At 38.4% G+C, this 27,009-nt stretch overlaps 1 protein-coding gene across 1 annotated transcript; it reads right to left on the bottom strand.

The window, feature by feature from the left end:
• Window positions 1-1,277: 1,277 nt before the first annotated feature.
• Window positions 1,278-26,650, bottom strand: LOC108984024 (tRNA-dihydrouridine(20) synthase [NAD(P)+]-like). Its single transcript, XM_018955851.2, has 10 exons — window positions 26,419-26,650; window positions 26,099-26,204; window positions 19,283-19,421; window positions 18,814-18,922; window positions 18,562-18,698; window positions 10,937-11,073; window positions 3,975-4,081; window positions 3,112-3,239; window positions 2,195-2,321; window positions 1,278-1,733 (listed from the first exon to the last, which is right to left on the bottom strand). The coding sequence occupies exons 1-9, from the start codon at window positions 26,461-26,463 to the stop codon at window positions 2,249-2,251; spliced, it is 981 nt and encodes a 326-aa protein (XP_018811396.1). The 5' UTR covers window positions 26,464-26,650; the 3' UTR covers window positions 1,278-1,733; window positions 2,195-2,248.
• Between the last annotated feature and the right edge of the window lie 359 nt (window positions 26,651-27,009).

Raw genomic sequence — 27,009 nt, 5'->3', positions numbered from 1 at the left:
TAAGAACCGGTTCCCGACCGAACCGGTTCAAAACCGGACCAACTGGTTCGGTCTGATCCGATTTTCCGGTTTCTCGGTTTAAATTTATACCCCTAATTGTGGCCTTTTATTTTTATTTTTATTTTTTACAGAAAATGAAAGTCTTAATAAATGGGCCGGTTTGGATACAGGGTCTCACATCATTTCATCTCATCTAATTTTAATTAATAATTTTATTACTATTCACAAATCATCTCAATTCATATTATCTTAACTTACTATCCAAACAAGTCTTCTTGTTTTTTATTTAAAAGGAAATACTTCATTTGAGATTATTCAATTCCGTAATTTTATACCTTGTAAAAAAATTTATTAATTCTCTTTTTTTGTCAAATAAGATTTAATAAGAAAGTGAGAAATACACAAAGATCAGTCTACATAATGAAAATAAGAAAATTTAGATAAACTTTCCATAAAGAATGCTATGCATCAACTACTATTTACTCTCACACCCCACAACTATAACTTTTTCATAGGGTGTGAGGATATTTAATATAGGATGTGGAAGTGTTTTTCATAAAGTGTAGAATGATGAATAGCAACTGATGAAGAGAATTTTTCATTTTCCATATTTGAGATTCAACCATTGTGCAACTATTTTTTAGAATTTACGCATGAACCTATTACATCACAAATTGTCTTTGTAAAGTTATTACATCTTGAGTTTTTTTTTTTTTCTCTTATTTTTCAAAACTTCTAATAAAAAAAAAAAGTAGAATTATAATAATTTGTTTTACAAAAAATTCAAAAATAAAAAGAAAAAAGAAATAAATAAATAAAGAGGTTTGGCAGGGAGGATAGTCCTTCACCCCCATTGGCCACCCCATGACCTCATGGATGGCCAAATCCTACAAAGCGTGAGTGGGTCGAACCAAGTGAGTTTGGTTGCCACAAGGTGTTCAGCTCCCTTGGAGACCGAACCAGGGTCATATTCAGCCACTCATGGTGGTTGAAGGAGAGAGATACTTCCAAAAATATTCAACACGTGGCTGCCTTATAGGATGACACGTTTTCCATTCATTAGGATAGACGAAATTTAGTTTCACTACCTCTTCTAGTATAGATTTGGAAGCCCTATAGACACAAGGACTAATTCAAATACGATCAAATACAGGAGATTTTCATCCAAATTTTCCTAAAAAATAAATGGGTAGACTACATCAATGGGAAATGGATGAGGAAGATTATTAAAAAAATGCTAGGTTTGTAAAGAAAATTCTAAAAACAATTTTACAAACTGGCATGCTTGATATGCATAAAACTCCTTTATTGTAAAGTTAAAATAATATATCACATCAAGCCAATGATTAGATAGTTTGGAATTATGAATGATGTGTTACTCTCATCTTATCATACAATGGCAGTGGCACGACATCAAAATACATGACATCCTATCATAGAATAAATGTACCACGTGCTCATATTCAGATATTAGTGAATAACTACTCGTCCATCGAGTGATTGTGAATATTAAGGATCAAAATTTAAGCAAAATCTTCGTTGTAGATGCCCAGCAATTTTTGAAGAATGCAGAAGTAGATGCCCCAACAGGCTACAACCCACCCATGTTTGGCTGCGGGGACCCAGGTAATAGACGAATCCCCATCAGCTTTGGTTAATTGAAGCTGGCATTGTTTTCCTGCTTCAGTCCTGAACACAGGAGAGGTACTTTCTAAAGAATAGTGCATGATTATCTGCATAAGAACACGTCTTCTTCTCTTAAATACAGAAAGGTGCCGAAGTAACGAGCTATAGCAAGAAATGGACGGACTTCTAGCATAAATGAAATGGGGTCGAGGAACTGAAGGAAAATTCCAAACATTCAAAAGTGAATGCTACAATTTCAGAACAACAAACATGTTCATGAAAAAAAAAATCTAAACTAAAGAGGGAATATATGTTCCAATCCGATCACATGTAACTATATTACCGGGTTTTGGGTGTGGTTAAGGTGATTGGCTTACTCCAGCTAATATTGCATTAGAATTTAGAACAAGAGACTCAATTTGTCATTTTTGGGATCGTGGCCATTATTTGTTGAGTTCCAATTTTACCTAGATAAAATGAACTAGAAGAAATATGCCTAGGTAACTTCAGTGGGTATGATCTAGATAAGGATGTCTAGATATAATGGGAAAAAAAATGCCAAACTCACGTGCTTGTCTTCATTTTGTTGACAGAAAAAACTCTGTAAAAAAACCACAAAAGTTCATCTAATCCCATTGACCAAGAATCTATTTTCATTGACAAACTGATAGTAGCTCGCCACCCCATAGAGTTTCCTGAAGGATCAAAGAAAACAACATCAGCTCCCAAATAAAGATCAAATAGAACAAATGCAATGCACTAAGTTAATTGAAGTTCTTATTTGCAGGAATCTTCACTATCCATAAATCATTTTTTGATATAATAGAATAAAAGAACTAGATTTTTGGGATATTATATGTTCTTATATGTCTTGGTCCTTTCACAATATCTCAAGTTGTTGGGATTTTCATATGCTTATGCAGCATATCTTTTGATCTATTCATGCTTCATTAATAGTTTATTTGATCCTTACTTGTTAATGGTCTTCATATTACTTTGCAACCACACAAAGCACATATCTTAAAGCTGTGGCATCTAAACAACTATCAAGGTCAGGTACTAAAAATTGGGTTGAAGTCAAGAAAAAGTGTATAAAAACTATAATATCAACATTCGAGGTACATCGGATTTCAATGAGTTTAAAGCCAACAAACTTGGTATATTGGTAAGGCTCCATCAACTCGGCCAAAGAGCATTTCCTCACCACAAGAATTTTAAATTCCATACAAACTGTAATTGAAAACCAACAAACATGATATATTCTATGATTCCATCAACTAAGCCAAAGAGCACTTCTTCACCACGAGTTTTAAATTACATAAATGTAAAAACAAAAAGGCAAAGGTGCTTAATGGATATTCTAAATCCATTGATTATCACAAACCCTTGGGTACTTCTGCTGAAAGTAATCCTGGACAATGGAATATGTGCCCATCAAATAAAATGAAAGTAGTTTTTGTTGGGTGCTTAACATATTGAACTTACGCTAAATCTGCCAAGGATTCTGATTTGATCACAGCTTTTCCCTCTGGGAGTTCAAGGGAAGAATAATGCATGATCATTTCCTTCAACGTGTGCTTTGTGCTTTTAATGTCATTATCCCAAAAGATGCTCTGAAATCATATGTGGAGAACCAGTTAGCCCACCCAAACTTCAACATGACCTACTAGAATGCAATCCTATTCTACTTGGCCATTATCACTTCTATAAATATAGACTAAGTTAAGAATGAATATACTCCAAAAGTAAACGTCCTTTCAAGAAATAAATTTCTCTTCAAATCTCTCAAAAAAATGAGAAACTCTACTTATGACAAAAAGAAATCATCATATATATATATATATATCATAACCTATTCAGGGTTGTTCCAGAGAAGGGTAAGCTCTCTCTTAATCAGGTGTAGGATCAGGCTATTTCAATCTCTCTTAGGGGTTGTTTGGATACAAGAAGCCTCTCAGCTCATCTTATCTAATCATTACAACTTTCCCAAACTCACACAAATACAATAAACAATTCAACTTTTTCAAATCCCAAAACAAAAATAATATCCTAACAATATTTTATTCAACTTTCATCTCATCTCAACTCACTATCCAAACCTCCCCTTAAAGTACATCTTACAACCGCTTTACCGATCAGAGTTGAAGCAGGAAAACAGATGCATTTTGAGGATAAATAGTTAGCTCATAGTTGAGAAGGCTAGATAGAAGGAGTTGAGTGTTAAGGAATTCAAAAAAATAAAACAATTCTACAAATGATATAAAGGAATCATCAGTACATTATCAATTTCATCAAAAGTTTTGAAACCCATTCACGTATAACAAGAAATGTCACAAGGAGAAATTTACCTTCCTAATATATTCTCTTTTCACATCTTCCCATGGTACTTTGCCTAGGGGAGAGAAAATTGAAGCATTCCAAAGAGCTCCTCTGGCAACCATCACCGATGAAGCACCTAAAGAAAACCGGTATTAGTTAGAAATTGTATCTATTAATAAATATTATAACCAAGAAAACAATAAAAAATTTATGAACTTAAAGGCAAAAAAATCAATAACAAGGGAAAAAAGATAATACAAGCCAAAAAAGTTTGAAATATTCCTCAAACAGATAGCTTTTTTTCCTGGTAAGTAATCCCTCAGACAGATAGCAACAACCCATATTTGCAATCTTTAGGCTGAAGGGTTTTGATGATACCACATGCTCTCTTTATCCCTGCCTTTCCTTCAAATTGACATCTCTACACCTTAGTATACTGGCCAACCCACCACATCTTCAAAATATCCCTTCTTCCATATAAGTCAGGGTTCCTACTGGCCACAATCTCTAAACTTGCCCACAATCACAACAATAAATTGAATTCAGAAAGCAAACAAGTTTCTTTTCATTATTCTTGTATCTCCAAAGTGACTGTCTCTTCACTATTATTATGCATGCCTACTCTCGCTAATAAATTTCCACTAAACACATACCTTCCTTGTGCCTATGACTTTATACATTCCATCATCAGGGACAAAGAGAAGATTAAGTGTAAGGAGAGCAAAGATGGTCTCAAGTTTTCTTACGTTTCTTTTTATTTGGGGGGGGCTGCTGTAGCTGGTATGATATAACCACCACTGTTTTGCTAAACCACTTATGTTTTCACACACTTTCCTATTGCTTCAAGATGCTGGAATTATAAAAGACCAGATATCCTCACTTAATATTTCTTTTTGATCGGTAAACAAATTTTTATTGATCAAAAGAAGAAGGCAAATGCCCAAGTATACAGGACATATACAAGAGCGACGCCTATGCGTGCTAGTTTAGAGATGCAAGGAATTCATGAAAAGGCATGCCATGGAAAACAAATTTCTAAGCTCTTCCATCGATCACTCTTGATCTTCAAATTAAGCTTATTGTGTTCCGCTCCCTCCAAATGCACCACCATAAACATATAGGTATCATCTTCCATATGGATGCAATTTGAGAGTTGCCCCGGATACCTCTCCAAAAGGTTAGAAAGTCACGTATCCTTTCCGGCATAACCCAAGCTAAACCCAATCGAGCAAAAACTTCATTCCACAAGATCATGGCAATTTCACAATGTAGTAATAGATGGTCAGTGGACTCGTCCCTCTTCTTGTACATATAACACTAGTCCATAATTATGATGCCACGTTTCCTCAAGTTGTCTATAGTAGGAATCTTCCTCAAAGAGGCTGTTCAAACAAAAAAGGCTACCTTTAGAGGTGCCTTTGTCCTCCATATGCTCTTCCATGGGAAAAATCTTATTTGTGCATGGTCAAAGAATGGTAGAAAGAACGGGCTGTGAAAACTCCCTTCTTAGAAGGGCGTCAATAAATCTTGTCTTCACCTTCCCCCGACACACAAGTGGAGTACACCTGGTCAAAGAACACTAAAAATTCATCCATTTCCCAGTCTTGTGCATCTCTAAGGAAAGTAATGTTCCATTGGGGAAGGCCATTGGAGATGATAACTAAATCCGCTATTGATGCCTTTCCTTCTTGCTAAGCCATAGACTAGAAGAAAAACTTCCTTGAGTGCCCGATCACCACACCATAAATCATGCCAAAATTTTATTTTCACTCCATTTCCGACTTTGAAACAAGTATGTGCTGCATATGTGTCCCAACATTTTCTAATATGTTTCCAAAGCCCAACTCCATGAGGCCCACTCACCTCATTGGAACACCAACCTCCCCATAATTCTCCATGCTTCAAAGCGATGGAATTTAAACTTATCCTTTATCCCTCTCCATAGGAAATCACATTGAAGTTTCTCCATGCGATGAGCCACCTTGGCAGGGAGTGGGAATAATGAGAGGAAGTACGTTGGTAAGTTAGAAAGAGTGCTCTTGATGAGAGTCACTCAACCCCCTTTGGATAAGTATATCCGCTTTCAACCGGCTAATTTCCTCTGCATTTTTTCTAGCACATCATCCCACATGGATTTTGATTTAAAAGTCGCGCCCAACGGAAGACTAAGATATTTCATGGGCAGCTGAGATATCTTGCAGTCCAAGATTGACGCCAAACTCTCCACATTGGGTACAAGCCCCACTAGCACTACCTCAAATTTGGCCAAATTCACCTTCAACCCTGACACGGCCTTGAAGCACAATAAGAGAGCCCTCAAAGCTCAAATTTGCTCATGTCTGGCCTCACAAAAGATTAGAGTATCATCAGGAAACAATAAATGAGAGATGTTGAGCAAACCAGAGGCTGCCTCACCAACTGAGAATCCTGATAGGAACCCACCCGCCACTGCCCCTGAAATCATCTTACTGAAAGCTTCCATTACAAAAACAAAGAGAAGTGGAGAAAAGGGATCCCCTTGTTGCAATCCTCGGGAGCTTTTGAAAAAGCCTTTTGACGTGCCATTCACCAATACAGAAAAACAAGTCGTAGAGATACAGTGATGGATCCAAGTATGCCATTTAGTGCCAAAGCCACATATCTCAAGTATATAAAGTAAGAATCCCCAACTGACGTGATCATAAGCTTTCTCCATGTCCAACTTGCATAGAAGTCCTGGCTCTCCCGACTTAATACGACTCTCCAGGCATTCATTGGCAATAAGTACCGAGTCAAGGATTTGCCTACCTTGAACAAAGGCATTTCGAAGCCACCTTGCTCAGCCTGTTCGCCAATACTTTGGATAAAATTTTGTATAACCCACTCACCAGGCTAATGGGACGAAAATCTTTCACCTCTATTGCGCCGGTCTTTTTAGGAATGAGTGCTAAAAAGGTTGTATTGAGACTTTTCTCGAACCGCCCACTTCCATGAAATTCATGGAAAACCCCCCATGATATCTTCTTTAAGTACATCCCAACAAGTCTGAAACAAGGCCATGGAAAAGCCATAAGGACCTGGGGCTTTGTCTCCCGCCATTCCTTTAACTACCAATCTGACCTCTACCTCCTCAAACGGCCTTTCAAGTTGTTCCAAAGCCTGCAGAGAACATCAAAAACCAGCCCATCAAGTCTCAGCCTCCACGAAAACTGTTCCGAAAACAACTTATCATAGTAATCGACCATGTGATCTGAGATCTCGGTTTGGTTGGATAAGGCCTGTCTATCATCAGAGTTTCTATAGCATTGTTCTGCCTATGCGAGTTGGCCACCTGGTGGAAGAACTTGGTGCATCTATCCCCTTCCTTCAACCATAAAGCTCGTGATTTTTGTCTCCAAGATATTTCTTCCAAAAGAGAGATTCGTTCAATGTCCGCAGTCACTTGAGTTTTGCGAGCCCGCTCGGTTTCAGATAGTACCCTCTCCTCTTGCACACCCTCCAAACCCTTAAGCCCCTCCAAGAGAACAATTTTTTGGCTTTCCACATTACCAAACTCTTGCGCATTCCACTCCTTCATATATTTTATCAAAGACTTTAATTTACAAGAGTATAACTAGAATTGCCATGAAATGGTAAGATGACCACCATTGACGTATTCTGTCCAAAAAACCATCAGACTTCAACCACATGTTCTCAAATTTGATGTACCTTGGACCTCTTCGAATGCCTCCTCAGTTCAAAAGGATGGGAAAGTGGTCCGAACATAACCTGGGTAAACTCTTCTAAATGAGATCCAGATAATGAGCCTCCCAATCCAGTGAGGTTCAAGCCTTGAGCAAGATGTAAGATCTCGGTCTCTAGACCAAGTGAAAGAGCCACCTGCGAGAGGAATATCTTGTAAATTTTGTTCAGAGATGAAGTTAGAGAAATCTACCATGGGTGGGTAGAAACCCGAACCACCCGATCTCTCACTCAGAAAACGAGTGACATTGAAGTCACCTCCGATACACTAAGGTAGGTCCCATACGCTGCCAATACCGGCCAACTCATCCCATAGTAAACTTCTGGAAGACCGATCAAGATTAGGCCCATAAACTCTGGTGAAAGCCCACTAATACCCATCCATGACATTCTTAAACGAGTATGCTGCCACGTAATCTCCTAGAAAATCTTCCACTTTCTCCACCACTCTCCTGTCCCACATTACTAGTATGCCCCCGGATGCTCCAATGGACAGTAAATAATGCCATCCCACTTGACTACAACCCCACAAACTTCTAATGATACGAAGGGAAATAACTGCAAGTTTTGTTTCTTGCAAACATACAACGTCAACCTTCCATTTACGAAGCTGATTTCTAACTATAAGGCATTTATCTTTCTCATTCAACCTCCTTACGTTCCAAGAAACAATTTTTGGTTTCATAAAACCACATCCTTTGCCCTTCCCCTCACTTTTCCCCAGTTAGAGCTCTTTCCACTTGCTCCATCATTTACCATCCAGTCAAGTCTTTGGAGTTCTCTTGCTCGCTTTTTAGTTGATGCGAGCTCCCTAAGTGATCCCGAACTGTTCTTTCTAGCTTCTATAGTTGCAAGGAGGGCAATGAGCTGGTCCTTAAAACCATCACATAAAATCCCTACACTGAATTGCATCTCCTTTGCCTTGTTCAGGACCCAGTTTGAAGCCTGAGGATTACTGTTCTTGAACGAATGTAGGGATACCAGTGGGAATGGGTCTTCCCAGCAGCAGACATCTTCACATGCCAAGGGGACTGTATCTGCCATCCCCACACTATCAAATTCTCCTTCAATCCTAAAAGAATCAAAAGGAACCAACGCCAAAGGTCTTCATGTTGCCTCTGTGTCAGCCTCACCACCCCTCACCTTTGTAGGGTCCTTTTCCAAACTCGAGAGGGCCATCATTTCAGCTAATAGCTCGGTCTGGGGTGATTCCGTGATTGTTGGACCAGAGTTGCCGGCATTTACTGCCTCAAAAGCCACACCAGTTTCCCTAGTGTCTAACAGCGACGGAGCCGTCGCCCCCCCTCCGCCCGTCCGGGAGGCCAGCCACCTGTTCGCCTACCCCCGTTGACCAAGTCTGTGGTGAGGGGGTCAGGTGGGTGTCAGTCTCCGATAGAGAAACGTCGGACGAGGACCCAAACTCATAAACTCATACATTGATGGGCCTGAAAGCTTGGCCCTCCCCGTATCTTGTCTAATACACCATCTCCCCTCGTGTCTTTCTATGGGCCCAAAGGCTTAGGCCCAGCCACTTGTGTGCTCAAAACCTCATGGGCACCACAGGCTATTTCAAGTCCCTAATCCATGCCCAGATCCAAGTCAATACTGTCAATTAACCTCGTGAGCCTCTCCCTCTCATCTATAAGTTCCTCCTTTATTCTAAGTAAGGAAACCTTCTCAGCTACTCTCCCCTTGATCAGAGAGCCTTCATCCCTTCTTGTGTAAACACCTTTGCCTTGGCTTTCCTCTCTGCCCTTCTCCTTCAAAATTCCATCATTGCCCTCTAAATCAAAATTTGGACTACTGGCAGCTCCTCTCATGGCTGGAACAACTCCAACTACGGCCTTAGCATAGGTCTTGGCAGAGGTGGTAGTCTGCACAGAAAGATGGCTGGGAACCTCCCTCCCATACTTCTCCCCTGTAGCATTCACCCCACCACCACTCATCTCACGAAGCTCCAACGCCAGCCTTTTCCAGCCTAGGCCTCCAACATCTTCTGAGACAATGATGATGCTTCTCCTGCCACCACCTCTATACTCCACAATGGCCAAATGACCGAAAGCCTTAGAGGACCTCTGAGCAATATAGGCACTATTGCCATAACTAAAGGTTTTAATGTAATCCTTCTTGGCATCCGCTTGACCAAATCCTTCAAGAGACTGCACAACCCATCTCGCAGTGGTGAAACTGATTACCAACTCTTTAGTCACCTTCCTTCCCCTCTCTATGATACGTAATGCTCTACTTCTTGCATGCACTATCTCAAATAACTTCGTTTCTATGAGGACTGCCTTTCTATACCACATCCTTAAATGTAGAATCTAAAAAATGGTCATCTGAAAGTTGTTACGGATGGATTTTATATCTGTCTGCAAAAGCCATTTGCAAACTTTATTTTAAACTCTATCAAGATGGGGAACCTTTGACCAAATGAGATGACATGAAAATGACCTCAGTGAAAGGCCGATAGGAATCTGGGAAGTAGCATGCAAGAACAGCAACTGCTGCTTCTCTATATGCCAATCTCAGTTTTAATTCCTCCGGAATTTCTCTACTATCTTCTTGGCCTGTTTCAAATGTGCCCTTTTGCTGCAACTCGTTCCTCCTCACTTAATATGAGAAGACATAAAACAACACTAAGTTGAGGTGGCCATTGACTTTAAGAATCTGTCTACTTAAAAGATTGGAACAATGCTTGCAAATTGAACAGAGGCAACATTCTCCAAACACCAAACTCAGACAAGATGAAGTAGCCCTCCCTACACTTTCAGATAAAAAGTTATATGAAAATAAGACAAAAAGGCAACAACAGCATCTCTGCACCATGTACAATGGATTGATTAGATTCAGATAGTCTCTTGAGATCCTATTCAGATAAGCTCCAATCCATCAGAAATATGTCCATTAAATGCCTGATGGTAACAGCACCAGATATCATTAATAAAATATTTCCTTACAAAAAAAAGATTGTAACAGCATCAGTTAGGTTTCAAGTAACATCCTTTTCAATAAAAAAAATTTTTGATCGGTAATCAAGGCATTTTTTTTATTCATAAGAATAGGCAAAGCCAAGTACACAAGGAGTATACGTGAGAAATACCTAACTAGAGTTTACAACTGATAGTAAAAATCCTTTTCAATAATAAAATTGAGAATCTCTCAACTACATGTAGCATCTTTGATGCACTGAAAATGATCATACTCAAAGGCATCACCTCACATAAGTATAAAGTAACATCATTTACAATAAATTAGAGAATCTCTTAACTACCTGTAGCATCTTTTATGCATTGAAAATCATCATACTTGAAGACATCGCCATTTGCTATAACTGGAATGGATAAGGCTGCTACAACATCAGCAATTTCATCCCACTTGGCTGGATCCCTGGGCCTATCAGCAACTCTTCTGCAAGTAATTGAACAGGAAAACATAAGTTCTTTTACTAAACAATTAAGATAATTTTGTATATTTAAGTTTACTAGAGGTCCCAAACTCTAAAAGAATGGTAAGCTTACAATCCCACTTGACATTGCAATTACAATCCTACAGTTTATTATTGTTCTTTTTGTTTATCATGATGTTTCTCTCTTTAGCATTATACATACGTTGGTGCTCCGTCAAGAATTGCCTTTACAATTGATGACACTTCAAAAGCCTTATCTTTAAACTCACTTTATTGAGTAAAACTTTTTCCCTCAACCATTCATGATTATCAAAAGTACTTTAGAAGCTTCAGTGTGTCCTCATTTTGAGTTCTGCTAAACAAGTCAACAGTTGAGGGTCTGCTACCTCACCTACTACTGGATTCTACTAAGCTCTCCTTGTCTATCTCTGGCCTGTCAACGATATTCATATATGGCAATATATAAATGGCTGTAAATATAGCAGTAGCTGTAGATATATATAGGCAATATTTAGTTTCCTTATTGGTATTCATTTATTCTTTCCTGTTGGACAGCTGGACATATAATTCCTGGGATGTAATTAGGGATTGAATATTGATATATGATACACGGAAAACTCTGGAGAGAGGCATTCAATGCAACTTTGACATGGTACCAGAGCCCTAGAATTTTCTGGGCAATTTTTTCGGCAGATTACTTCCTTTGCTTGTGTCAGCACTGTCTGTTTTCAGACTAGTACTTTCTGGGTCCATTGGCACAGACTAGTGTTTTATCTTGGTTCTTTGGCTTGTGTCGGCACTCTCTGCCTTCACTTTCAGGGTTAATTTTTTTCTGGGCAATTCTTTCTACACAGTTGTCAGCACTCTCTGTTTTTCAGAGCAGTGTTTTTTTGGCCTTTTTTTTTTGAGCTTTCAGTTAGTGGGTCAGTGGCTACTAGAAATTTCGGCAGTTTCTATTTCATTAGAGAGGTGTTTTTTTGGGCTCTTTCGGTGCACTCTTCTCGGGCTCTCTGTGTAGGCTTTTGCAAAGAGATTTTCTCAGGTTTTCGGTGCATTTTCTGGCGGTATTTTCTGGCAGTGGTATTTTGGCATTTTCAGGTCAGTGTTCTTTGGGTTGTCTATCAACAATGAATTTTTTTTCACTCATTTTGATTTTGTGGTCATTATGTCGGGTGAAAATTCAATCATTCGATTTAATGGAAAGAATTATGTAAACTGGGAATTTCAGTTTCGAATGTTTGTGAAAGGAAAGGAATTATGGGGTCACTTGGATGGGTCTTCTGTTACCCCTACTGCTCTCAAAAGAATTTAGTTCTTGGTCCAACAAGGATGCCAAGATTGTTTCTTGGCTATTAAATTCTGTTGAACCACATATGGTCGACAATCTTTAGATCATTTACTACTGGTAAGGAGATGTGGGACTACTTTAGACGAGTATATTATCAGGACAATACTGCACTCAAGTTTCAACTTGAGTTAGAGATTTCCAACTACAGACAAGGTAATCTCTCTATTGAACAGTTATATGCTGGATTTCTGAATTTATGGAGTGAATATTCTGGGATAGTGTATTCTAAAGTTCCTAAGGAAGCACTGCAAGTTGTTCATACTAAGAGTCAAAGAGGCCAATTTTTGATGAAACTGAGACCAGAATTTGAGACTACGCAAGCCAGTTTCATAAACCGTAATCTTGTTCCTTCCCTGGATGTGTGCTTGGGGGAATTATTGAGAGAAGAACAGCGTCTTGCTACTCAACATGGTCTCACGCAAGAAATTGTGACAACTGAGATGGTTAATGTAGCATATGCTGCGCAAGGGAAAGGAAGATCCAAGACACAAATACAGTGCTATAGTTGCAAAGAATTTGGGCATATTGCGAAACATTACAGCAGGAAATTTTGCAATTATTGCAAGGAGGGAGATATCATTAAAGACTGTCGTGTGCGACCTCAAAACCGACAAGGCCAAGTATTTCACACTGCTGCACAGGCTAATTTAGCTGTTGTTCCCTTTGTTTCTGCTCCGGGACAGCAGCCTACAGCTGGTTCTTCGTCCACTCTTACACCCGAGATGGTTCAACAGATGATTGTTTCCGCTTTCTCTGCTTTTGGTCTTCAAGGTAAGGGAACTTTTCTCACCTCTACTTGGTTGATTGACTCTGCGGCTTCCAATCATATGACTGGAAATGCCAATGCTTTACATGATGTTCATTAGGGCTACAAACGGGCCGGTCCGGTCCGGTCCGGTCCGGCGATGGACCAAAAATTTTCGGTCCATTATTTTTCCGGACCGGACCGGACCGAACACCCAAAGGGACTGGTCCGGTCCAGTCGGTCCGCCCTTTTTTTTTTCTTTTTTTTTTAAATAATTAATAAAAAAATTTATTTAAAATACTAAATTAAATTAGGTGACTTATTAATGTGGATTATGTAACAAACTCAATAAAAAAATATTTTATATGGTCAATGATAATAAATTAGATGAAAATTATATTATTAATTTATATAATTACTATATAATTAACTAATTGATATTATATATTTATTAATTCATAGAATATTAACAAGTGTTAATAGTATATTTAAAATTTTATATTGTTAATAGTGATAGGTTAAATGAAGATATATATAAAATATTGTTAATTTATAGAATATTAACAAGTATTAATAATATATTTAAAAATTTATATTGTTAATTGTACAATTATTATATATAAAATATATATAAAAAATATTTTTTTTTTAATTTTTCATTCGGTCCGGTCCGGTCCGAAAAAACTGTGGACCGTGGACCGGACCGAATGATTTCGGTCCTCTAAAATATGGACCGGACCGGACCGGTCTAAGTCTCGGTCCGGTCCGGTCGGTCCGTTCGGTCCGACCGGACCGTTAATCACCCCTAATGTTCATAAATATAAGGGTGACCAGCACATTCAAATCACCAATGGTAATACTCTTCCTATCACTGCAATTGGAACTCTGGGATCCTCTTTCAACAATGTATTTGTATCACCAGAATTATCTACGAATTTAATTTCAATTGGATACCTTGTAGATAATAATTGTGAGATTCATTTTGATTGTAATGGTTGTTGTGTGCAATATCGAGTGTCGGGGAACCTGATCGCGAAAGGGCCTAAAGTGGTTCGTCTATTTCCTCTTCAGTTTTCCATTTCCAGTTTTGATTCCTTTGTTTGTATTGCTGTTACTAATAATAGTGATGTTTGGCATAAAAATTTGGGACATCCCAATTCTTTTGTTTTGAATTATCTTATGAAACAAGGTTATTTGGGAAATAAAAATTCAGTTTCTAATGTGTCTTCTGATTGTAGTTCTTGTAAACTTGGTAAAAGCAAATCGTTACATTTTCCTTTACATGGCAGTCGCACTTCCACATGTTTTGCGATTATTCATACTGATTTCTGGGGAGTGAGTCTCGTACTGTCTCATGCTCAATACAAATATTCCGTGACTTTCATTGATGACTATAGTCGTTTCACTTGGGTGTATTTCCTTCAATCAAAAGCTGATGCATTTTCTATTTTTCAAGCTTTTGTTGTGTTTGTTGAGACTCAATTTTCTGCTTGTATTAAAATATTAAAACCCTTCTTTCTGACTCTTTTTTTTTTTTTTTTGGGGGGGGGCGGGGAGAATATGTCCCATGAGTTTCAAGATTATCTCAAAACTCGGGGTATTCTCTCCCAACGATCATGTCCTTACACCCCTCAACAGATTGGGTTGTTGAGCGTAAGAATAGTCATCTTTTGGATGTTGTTCGTACGTTGTTGATTGAATCTTTTGTGCCTCCTCGGTTTTGGGATCGAAGCCTTATCTACAGCTGTGTATTTGATTAACAGTTTACCATCTCCAAATTTACATTTTGACTCTCCATAATCTCGTCTATTTGGTGTTGTTCCTGAGCATAATTCTCTTCATATATTTGGTTGTGTTTGTTTTGTTTACTGGCCATCTACTGAATGTCACAAGCTTATTGCTCAGGCAGCTAAGTGTGCTTTCTTGGGTATAGTAATGTTCATAAAGGGTTTGTGTGTTATGATGCGGATGCTAACAAACTCTGTGTCTCTCGAAATGTGGTTTTCTTTGAAAACCAATATTTCTTCTAGTCTTGCGTTTCACATGATTCTACTTTTGTTCAGCTGCCAATTTTTGATGATGTGTCTTGTACTCTTGAACGTTTTAAGCCAGGGCTTGTGTATCAAAGACGTCGCCCACAGTCTCCGCTGCCCCTTCCTATCATAGAACCAACATCTAATCCCATCCCAACTAAACCTCGATGATCATCTCGAGTTTCACATCCCCCAGACAGGTATGGGTTCGTACATACTGCCCATCAGGCTACTCTTGATACTACTTCTGTGCCCAAATTTTATTCTCAAGTTGCTGCTCAAGCTTGTTGGAGGCAAGCAATGCAAGATGAACTTCAGGCTCTTTAGGATAACCACACTTGGGACATCGTTCCCTGTCCTAATGAAGTCAAACTCATTGGCTGCAAATGGGTATATACTATCAAGCTACGACCTGATGGTACTATTGAGAGATATAAGGCCCGTTTAGTGGCTCTTGAAAATTGTCAGGAGTATGGCCTTGATTATGAGGAAACCTTTGCACCCGTCACCAAGATGATTACTGTATGTACTCTTATGGCCATTGCTGCTTCCAAAGGTTGGTCTCTTAGACAGATGGATGTGAAGAATGCGTTCTTACATGGAGACTTGAAGGAAGAAATATGTCTCCTCTTCCTGGTTTTTTTTTTTTTTTTTATCAGTAAAAGATAGATATTATATATATGAATGAAATAGGCATAGCTCTTATACACAAGAAGTATACATAAGAACTCTTAAATATATTCTAAAAGCGATAAATTAAAGACAAGAAATCCTTAACATTATCCCCATGTAATACAGTAGTGGAAAACCAACACATTAGAGTGTGGAGAAAAAAATTCTTCAACTCGGTCATTGTGCGTTCCTTATCTTCAAAACAATGCGCATTCCTTTCCGTCCAAATACACTATATAATACACAACATAATCATCTTCCACACTGCTGCCACTTAATGGCAGCCTTGCATCTTTGACCAACAACCCAACAAATCCACCACCCTCATAGGCATAACCCAAGCAACATCAACCCTTAGAAAGATTTCATCTCACAACTCTCTTGTTACCTCACAGTGTAGTAAGAGATGGTCCACAGATTCTCCATTCTTCTTGCACATGTAGCACTAATCCAATACTACACATCCTCTCTTCCTCAATTTATTCGGGGTCAATATCTTCCCAAGAGCAACACTCCAAATAAAAAAAACTACTTTAGAAGGCACACGAGACATTCATCGTCCACTGAGGTTTGTCAGTTGAAGCGATCTTTATATGGATTAAAGCAGGCACCACCTACATGGTTTGAGAAGTTTCGCACCACTCTTCCTGATTTTCATTTTACTCAGAGTCGGTTTGATTCTTCTCTCTTTCTTCAGAGAACTACCACTAGACTTGTTGTTCTTTTAGTATATGTCGATGACATAGTTATCACAGGTTCTGGTTCTTACTTGATTGAGCGTCTACAACAGCATCTCAAGACTACCTTTCATATGAAAGACCTTAGCCCACTTCAGTATTTTCTTGGTCTCGAGGTACATTCTTGTCCCAAAGGTATGCTTTTGCATCAGCACAAGTATATCCAAGAGATTCTCACCTTGGCTGGTCTCCAATCAAGGAACTCTGTACTTACACCTTAGGAGGTCAATTTAAAGCTTTGTCGAGATGAGGGAGTACTCTTATCTGATCCATCTCTATATTGGCAGTTAGTAGGGAGCTTAAATTACTTGACTATTACTCGACCTGATATTTCCTTTGCAGTTTATGCAGGCTCCACGTCAATCTCATCTAGCAGCAATACGACGGATCATTCGTTATCTCAAAGGTACATCTGGTAGAGGTTTATTCTTCTCTACTAGGAATTCCTTATAGTTAACGGGTGGGTTATAGTGATGTTGATTGGGCTGGTTGTATGGATACTCATCGTTCAGTTACTGGTTGGTGTATGTTTCTTGGTAATGCTCTCATTTCTTGGAAAAGTAAGAAGCAGGATTGAGTATCAAAATCTTCTACCGAATCTGAGTATCGTACTATGTCCTCCGCATCTTCAGAGATTGTGTGGCTTCAAGGTTTGATGAGTGAACTTGGTATTCCACAACTTACTCCTACTCCTCTTCATGCAGATAACACCAATGCTATTCAGATTGCTGCTGATCCAGTGTTTCATGAGCACATCAAGCATATTGAAGTAGATTGTCATTCCATTCGTGAAGCACTTGATCAACATGTGATTACACTTCCTCACATTTCCACCGAAGACCATGATGTCTTTACCAAGGCTAGGTCTCGCCACCGTCATCAATTCATGTTTGAAAAATTAATACTTCTTGATCGACCAGCATCAATTTGAGGGGGGATGTCAACGATATTCATATATGAAAATATATAGATGGCTGTAAATATAGCAGTAGCTGTAGATATATATAGGCGATATTTAGTTTCCTTATTGGTATTCATATATTCTTTCCTGTTGGACAGCTGGACATATAATTCCTGGGATGTAATTAGGGATTGAATATTGATATATAATACACGGAAAACTCTGGAGAGAGGCATTCAATGCAACTTTGACATGGCCTAAGACACTTACAATTTCTGCCGTCAAAACCATCTTTTTTTCCACTGCTAGCCTTTTCCCATAGCATTTTTAGCTTCCATGATCACTCTTAGTCCATCTCATTCCCCGATTCACAGTTAAGACCCATTCTGTCTAGTTAGACCAAAATGTTGGCTATATGTATCCTCTGTTCTGTACTTTGCTTTTCCATGCTGTCAAACTATAAGAAAGAAGGAAGGGAACTATCCAGTGGACACCACTGGAACAAAAATTCAAGGGGGAAAAATAAGAAACAAGAAGCTCTCATGCACCATTTCTCTCCTTTTCCAGGAATCAAAATGGTGGGGCAAAGATGAATGGATCTATTTCCTCCCTCCCTCACTTCCGTTTTCTTCCCCCTTCAAACTAAACATACCAGTAGGAATATGATGACATGTTTCTATTACTTTCTTTTAGTGTTGAAAAATAGAAGTGTTAAGATGCACCATGGAAGTTGATATGATAATAAAAGCCTTCATGACTGTAAAAGCCAATGGTTTCTACCTTTTTTTTTTTTTTTCGAAGATGTGGAACCTCTCCCCAAGGCATGGCCCTTTGGACCCACTCCTAGAGAGTAACGCCGTGAATACACAACCCTATCTGCTACAACCATATATCGGGTAGTCCAGGGGAACTCCTAGCAGGGAAAAAGACTCAGGATGTTTGAGTTTACAGATTATCCTAAGCCTGTGCTTCAACTCCTAGGATGCTCCTTGAAGGGTTACTGAAAATTATAGAGATCTAGGACAAAAAAGAAAAGTGAAAATTAAAGACTTGCCTGCCATGGACAGCAAGAGCAGAAACACCAGTTTTCTCAATTCGCCTCGCTAGTTCGACGGTATCCTGAGGTGATCTTAAAAGTCTAATCTTACATGTAACTGGTATCTCCAAGTTCCTCCTTAATGTCGTCAGAATCTGGTTTTTAAAGCAATCAAGGGTCAAGGAAAAACCACAAAAGTTGCTCACGGGAAAGGGAGGGAAAAGACAGAAAAGAGAAATAAAGCATTTTGAGAGGATAATCATTGCATACATCATGAATTAGCTCTGGTTTAGTCAATAGTGCAGCACCCATGCCCCCACTAATGGAAAATGACTTAGGGCAACCCATATTGATATCCACTGCTGCTACATCTTTACAGCTACAAGAAGGAATACTGTGTCAGTAGTTCACTCATCGCAGCGAATGAAGGTAAAGTTATAAGCCAAACCAGACTTATTTTTCAACAGATACATTGTACAGACCCAGAAAAAAAAATTGGAGAACCTACTAAAAGTGGGGAGAGGTACTTTGTAAAACATAGAGAATCTAAAGAAACAAAAGGGTAGATAGCAGAAATGTAAATGGAACTAAAATCTTACAATTTTATCCAAAAGTTCATTGTTATACAAGTAATACTTTCTATCGAAAATTATAAAAACAAAAGCATAGAAGCGAGTAATTATTCCAGTTAAATTATCCTAATCTCATGATAAAGAACGGCAAGGCACAATTAACTTACACTATTTGAGCAGCAGTGAGAGCTCTCACAGCATCGGAAGTGCCAATCTGAAATACCACCCGGTTTCTTTCTTGGTTGCATGTACGGAAAACAACATTCTCTGTCCCCTTCTCGACAAAATCAATACACCCAACACATTCTGACCAAGATTGAGACAAATGAGTTTCCCAAAGCAACAAAAAAAAAAAGTTCGCAACAAATAGGCTGAATCATTTCCTTCCAAGACGTACTCCCATTTGTTTATAGAAAAAAATCATGTCCTTCCACAATTGCCATCAAAAACTTATTCTTTTTGTTGACCAATAACAGCATAATACTCCAATCACCTTAAATTCAAATCATCAATCAAAAGACAAGAGGCTATAATAATATGAAAGCGAAAAGGAAAAAAAAAAACACTTTTTCTATGTATTGTTTTTCTGTTGAAAACGTAAAGAGAAAAAATTGCTTACACAAAGACCATTGATAAGCAATGTAGGTTGAACCAAATTGCTAATACACAGCACAGGGGTACAGGTGCAATCTCCAAAGTTTAAAAAAAAAAAAAAAAAATCCCAATGTAACGCTCACCCTTGTGTGGCAAATGATGCAGTTTTTTCTTTATTTTCTTTTTTTTTTTTTTTTTGAAAGGTAAAAAATGTGCAAAATAAAACTTCTAAACCAAAGTCCTGTAAATTCATGTTTTCTTATCTCAATAAGAAAATTAAGTCATAAACCTCGCCCCTATGTTAGGCTTACCAAAGAAAATATACAAAAAGCTGATTTTCTTATTCACTCTTCAAAAGAAAAACCTCAAATCCTCATTTTAATGAATTCTAACTCAAATAATACTTCCTCTCTCCATAAGAATTGGATGGAAGGTGAAGTTATGGATGTAAGACCAACTAAAGAATGTGTAAAGTGCCTTTTTAAAAAGTTCCAAATCCTCACCTCACATGCATTATTTAGCGTACCTAAGAAAATAATACTTTTATAAAAATATTAATGTTGCTTGTGTAAAGTACCCAAAGTGCACTTGTAAGAAACTCCTAGCTGAGGGTCTGTACACCCCCAGGATTAGTCAAAACTTTGTTCTCGAATACCCGATGCCAAATAAAAAATAAAAAAAACCCTCACTTCAACCCCTAGGAGTCGGCTCAAGTGGTAAGAACTGTAGTCTTGGTGGTATGCTTCCTCCAGATTTAAGGTTCAAAACTTCTTGGGTGCAAACAATTTCCCGGGCCATCGGATTGGGGGAATTTGCCCTTGAATTACTAGACGTGCACTTGCAAAAAACTCCTTGTCAAGGCCCTATGCACCCCTGGAAATAGTCTGGACTTTGTTATTAGAAACCCGGTGCCAATAAAAAAAAAGGTCCTCATTTCTCCTTCCCCAGAAAGTTTGTATAAATCTTTATGTCAATCGTCACCTAGCGTATGACATACATCATCTATTCAGTACAATCAGCTGTGCCCACAGCATTTTTGTACTGATCTTAAACATAAGAGGACAAATTTACCATATAATCTGCACTCACGACTTGACTAGTCCCTGATCAATACTCTACTCCTCGTCTACAATATTGGCACCTTATTGAGCAGGTAACCTAAAAATCCATCATTAGCCCTACAAATAAAATACTTTGGAACTTCATTAAGGCCTGGTTTGCTTTCAAAACTAAAACCCAAAACTTTGAAAACCTCCCATCTCATCATTACAACTTTCTCAAATCCCCATACAAAATAAAATAAACAATTCAATTTTTTCAAATCTCAAAACAAAAATAATATTAAAAAATATATTCTAACAATATTTTATTCAACTTTTTAACTTTAATCTCAACTCATCTCATCTCATCTCTAAAAATAAACGAGGCCTAAATTCATCAAACATGAAAACAACATTATTAAATTCAGCGAGCATGAAAACAACACTGAATCACTATGGAAGAGTACCTCAAATTCTACATGCAAGTTGCTTATCATCAAAAGTTTTTTTTTTTTTTAAAAAAGAAACCGCTAAGGAGCCTAGATCTGCAATCAACCTGCTAGTCTGCTAACTTGTTGACTAAATGAAACTAGGTTCAATATTTAAATCCTGAATGAGCTCAGTGCCAAAAACAAACTAGGAAACCCATAATAGAAAATTAACATTTGGCTCTGCTACAAATGAGTAATTTCTAGATAAACTTCAGATTAACCACTGAAAGAAAAGTAAAAGAGAAAAGAGAGGAAAAAGAAAAAAGAAAAAAGGGGGAAGCAGATGCTACTTTGTGTTATCTTAATGGTTTTTATACCGTTACAAGCCTTGATCCTTTTGGTTGAATCAGATCTAGGGTTTCTTCTAACTGAAAACTGTTCAACCAGAAACTAGGGTTTCTTCTAACTGAAAAGCACAGAACCTAAAAAAGTAACAAATCATCCTCTTGGAAGCTTATTATTTTATCATTTATGGTATTAAAAGAAGGAGAACCAGACTCGGAGCAAGCTGCAGTAAAGAAGGAGCCTAAACATTTGTTATGATCTTGTGGGTTAAAAGTTTAACCAAATTAGTATCCAACAGTCCTAGGGCTTTAGGATCAATGGTTAGGTCTTTAACAATTAGTACTAGAGCCCTATGATCCTTCATGGCCGACAGGACAAGCTTCAAGAAACAGCAAGAAAATTTGTTGTTGATGGAAAAGATTCTTGACGCAATGCTGCAACTCAAGGATTTAGTCAACCGAACATAAGAAAATTACAAGGGTTTCAAGGGCTTTTGGATCAATGGTTAGGTCTTTAACAATTGGTACTAGAGCCCTATGATCCTTCATGGCCGACAGGACAAGCTTCAAGAAACAGCAAGAAAATTTGTTGTTGATGGAAAAGATTCTTGACACAATGCTGCAACTCAAGGATTTAGTCAACCGAACATAAGAAAATTACAAGGGTTTCATGCAACAAGTAAAGGAATCCTTCATGGTGTCTAAAGACCAGGTTGCAGAGGAGAACTTAGAAGATGAATAGAAGATTCATCTACAAGACAAGGTTAGTGTGAAGCAAAATGAAGAATGAGCAGCCGAGGATGATCCCAACACCCACCAAAACTGACTCCATCACCTTAGAACCTCAGCCGAACCTCTGATTCCTAACCCGAGAATCCTTCATCACCACCATATGCCTCCTTTGATATCCAAACCAACCCAAATAATAGGCAAACGACATCGTCTTAAGTCCCTCCAAACCAAATGCCCGATAGGGGTCGATGATGACCTTCTGAAGGCGAGCTGATGGGAGATCTGCTCTTGAGATTCTCCTCCTCCGATGCAACGTCCCCGTCATCCGAACCACTTGGGAAGACCTAACTGTCTCCTCCTTTGATTCCGACCGGTACATAAATTTCTTGGTGTAAAAGTCAGAGTCAGAAAGGCTCTCCAACATCGGCGTTCTGGTTCATTGGAATCCCAGGAAGGAATTTCTTGGCGCCTCGGATGGGCTGCTTGCAGCAAATGCAACAATGCTCAAGCTTGAGGTGGCGTCGGTGCTGCCAATGGATGCTTTCAACATTGTTCAGAAATCTTTTGAGGCCAAGAAATCCCAGCAACCCACAGTCAATGACCAGTCCTTGATGCCATCGTTGCTCGGCATGCTCTCAAAGATGGGAGGGGTAATATGGCACTTCCCCTCATACCACTTCACCATCTCAAAAGGGGCTGCAATTGCGCCTTAGTTGTTTGTGAAAATGTCCATTAGAAGTGGTGTCAAAGGTCAGCGAACTCTCCCATCTCTTATTTACACAGTTTGATTTTGCTGAAATGGTTGAACTCTTGCTTCAAGAGTGTGAACCATGCCTAGAAATAAAAAGGAGTTCTAGCTCAGAATTATTGTCTTTATATTCAAAAATGAGTTGAATAAAATATTGTTAGAATATTATTTTTTAATATTATTATTGTTTTGAAATTTGAAAAAGTTGAATTGTTTATTATATTTTGTGTGAGAATTTGAAAAATTTGTAATGATGAGATGAGATGAGTTGGTGTAAGTTTCCAATCCAAACCGGGACTTAAGGGTTTAGAATTTTGCAAGATATGTGACTTGGCATTGGGTGTGTTCAAGTGGGTTCGGAATCACAAGGATTGCAAATTGATTTTGAATGGTACTGTTATTGCTGTTATAATTAGTATCCGTGGCAAGGATGTTATGCCTATAAATGAATGGGAGAAGGATGTGCTGGAAAAGAATTTGGAGTGTGGAGTGAAGAGTGGGTTTGATGTGAATAATGGGCAAGGACAAAGAAGGAATTAGAGAGTTCTTGGAGACATTGGTAATCTAGATGTGTTTCCTATTGCGGATGGCAAGCAAATTTCAGGCCCCATTACAAGGAGTTTCCACGCACAACTATTGAAAAATGCACAAGCCAAAGCTGAGAAGAACAAAAACCCAGTTGTACCAGTTATGGACGATAAGGTAGCTATTCAAAGAAAGAGCGGCCCTAAAAATGTTGAGGAAGCTCAAAAGCAAGCAATTGATAGGCCCAAACTTGAGACTAAAGTTGTGGTTAGTTTCAATGAAGATGAAAAGGTTAAACCTCTCAATGGAAGAAAGTCAAGAGAAAGGTCCTCAAGGAAGGAAATCAAGACCCTTACTGCAAGCCTCATTGCTCGAAGCAAGGCTGCTTGTGGAGTTGTGCTTAAGCCGGAAAGTTTGATTGTGAATATCAGTGCAGGAGATGAAAATAACGATTTGGCAACAATCGAATATGTAGATGACATCTACAAGTTTTACAAGCTCACAAAAGATGACAGTCGAGTGCACGATTACATGGGCTCACAGCCTGAAATCAATTTCAAGATGCGGGCTATTCTCCTTGTCTGGCTGATTGAGGTTCATAGAAGATTTGAACTCATGCCTGAAACCCTCTACCTCACCATAAATTTAATTGACCGGTATCTTTCCATGAAGATTATATCGAAGAGAGAACTTCAATTAGTTGGCCTAAGTTCCATGCTCTTAGCCTACAACTACAAAGAAAGTTACTGTCTACAGGTTTATAACCTGGTTTGCATAACAAACTATGCTTATACAAGTAATTAGAAACTTGTCATGGAGAAATCAATTTTGGAGAATTTGGAGTGGTATTTGACAGTTACTACACCATATGTTTTTCTGGTTCATTACCTCAAAGCTTCTATTGCACCTGATCAAGAGATGGAGAATATGGTCTTTTTTCTAGCTAAATTGGGTCTAATGCATTATCCAACAACCGCTTTGTACTGCCCATCAATGATTGTCGTTGCAGCTGTCTATGCTGCACGTTGCACTCTCAACAAGAATCTTTTTGGAATGAAACTTTGAAGCACTACTCAGGCTACTCTGCTGAGCAGATAATGGATTGTGCCAAACTCTTGGTTGGCTTTCACTCAACTGCTGCAGAAAGTAAGGTCATGGAAACCAAGAAGTGTAAGCACCTCCATAACCATGTGGTTCAATGGAAAATTTCCAAGGAAATGCTGCCCCAAAACAAAGTCTTCAGTGTTATCTACAAGAGTTGGATCAAGAAGTGTGCTGCTATCGATGACTATGTTGTTGGTCAATTCAAGAACATTAAAGACAAGAAACTTATCTCAGCTACAAAAGCAGTGTTGAAATAACGGCACCTTGTGGGCAAGGTGCTCTAAGGGGGGGAGAATATTAGGCACCTAACTAGGTTGAATGGAAGATGTGCAAAAGTTGAAATGAGAAGAGTTGAACTGAAGATGAAGTCAAATCTCAGTACAGTGTCGTTTGAAGCTGGGAACGTGAAGATGTCGTTTGGGAAGGTTTAATCAGATGCAGCGTTTTATGTTATTGAAACGGTTCGTTTGGGTCAAGCTGTGCGTTTTGTGCAAGCCTTTTATTTACTTGTCTGTTGTTTTCCTTTTGTTGTCGTTAGTCATTTTATCGTTGTCTTGGTCTGTTGAGGTTATACGTTGTGGGTGTTGAGCGAAATCCAAAAGGGGGCGTGAGGTGAGAGAGGAATTCATTCTGGAATCTTGTAAACATTGGAACTTCCTGGAGATGGATTGCCTCGAACAATCCTTTATCCTGTAATTTCCTTTTCTATGCAATTTATGATGTTTTGATCTTCCATTTTTATTGCATCTTCATCCTCCATAGTCTATTGGGTAAAGAAGCTCCTTACAAAATCTTAACAATTGATATCGGAGCAGGGATTACGTCACGAGTTCACGTCACGAAGGGGGAGACCTATAGGCTGGATTAAAATATCTTGGTACTATGTATGGGCATGGTGTTAAGTCATTTAATATTGATAGATAAGTAAAGCCGCCAAAAGGGAAAAGGCTACCACCGAGTCAGTGTCGATAGAGTGGGCTGCTGTGGATGTCGGATTCGGAAGCGTGGTGGAATGTTATGAGCTTGAGGGTTAAAAGCTTAACCAAATTAGTATCCAACAGTCCTAAGGCTTTTGGATCAATGGTTAGGTCTTTAATAACATCTCAATGAAACATTCTTGGATAAAAAAGGAAGATACTTAGGCTCAAACAACAAACAAATGATTCTCAGCTCTTTACAGATCAACTGTCCTTATATCTGCCCTAAGATGTAAAAGCAATAAATTTGAATCACAAAACTATTGAACTTACACTATCAAACACCCGCAAATTATGAATTTTACTTCTAATGGTACGAGTATAATCACAAAACTACAATCAAAGGAATGAAGTAGAACAAAATCAGTCAAAGCAAACAACCAGAAACAAAGCTTGTATTGTTTAACAGCTATATTTTGCGGGCAGCAGGATCAGGGTTACTTGAAACCAAAGCCACGAATATATTAACTGTAAGAATGGTGCCGTACCATTCACTCTTCGCTCGCATTTGACTAATTTATGGTCAATAATCTCTTCCCCGTATGTGATATCAGCACCATACTGAGCGGCTAGTAATCTGAACGGTAGCGTTCCCTAGGAAAAAAATCCCACCAAACCCAATTAGTTCCTCATTCAAAATTGGAACTCCAAGATTTTCTTTCTCTAACTGTTTCCTAGGTTTTCTCCGTAACAGGACAAAGAGAAAGAGTAATTGTGAACAATAAAACCATGATGAAGGCAATAAATGAAGAAATTGATTTGAACAAAAGTTTCGACAAAGTACAACTCCAAGAGTTTAGAAACTCACAACGCGAACCATGGGAGCGAGGACGAGCTTGTTCTCGTACTCCATCTTCGCCGGGCAGGCAGCTCAGATCGAAGACCCGGGTTTGACCAGTTTGGAGGAGTCCGTGTTTAGCATGGAAATTGCCACTACTGGCTGATCAAGATTGTCGGGGGAAACAGTGGGCTGGACTTAGGTTACCCAGCCCAATTAAGCCATTACGTTACCCAGCCCAACCCACGTTTTAAGCAAAGTGGTGACAAAAGAAACACCCAAGCCCAACTCTTGTACTAAAAATGATAAATTAATAAGACTACTAGATAAAATATAAATCCTCGGGAAGGATGAAATTTGACTCTAAAATTGTGCTCAATTATTAAAGAAAAAATATATTTTCAACCGTGAATTATATAATCGTCGCATAATCGTTTTGAAAAAAATGAATAAAACATGAGATTCACATAAAAAAAATTATTTTTTTAATAGTAAACTCCACTCTTTTTCAAAATGATTATGCGGCGTTTACACATTTCACGATTATATATAGAATTACTCATTATTAAATAATGCAACTCCTATAAAACACAATTCAACTTGTCTAAATTAGTTCCTATT

The sequence above is a fragment of the Juglans regia genome, chromosome 11 (assembly GCF_001411555.2).
Source record: "Juglans regia cultivar Chandler chromosome 11, Walnut 2.0, whole genome shotgun sequence".
Lineage (NCBI taxonomy): Eukaryota > Viridiplantae > Streptophyta > Magnoliopsida > Fagales > Juglandaceae > Juglans > Juglans regia.
The sequence above is the reverse complement of the archived record's forward strand: the minus strand, read 5'-3'. Positions and strand labels throughout refer to the sequence as shown.

What these genes read in the sequence shown, in the direction of transcription:
- LOC108984024 (XM_018955851.2), bottom strand. Translation starts at nt 26,463, where the DNA reads ATGGAGTACGAGAACAAGCTCGTCCTCGCTCCCATGGTTCGCGTT. An exon ending in AACCAGAGCTAATTCATGAT is followed by an intron (nt 18,699 to 18,813) that starts GTATGCAATGAT and finishes TTTAAAAACCAG; the next exon opens with ATTCTGACGACATTAAGGAG. An exon ending in ATGCATAAAAGATGCTACAG is followed by an intron (nt 4,082 to 10,936) that starts GTAGTTAAGAGA and finishes GGTTTTCTTTAG; the next exon opens with GTGCTTCATCGGTGATGGTT.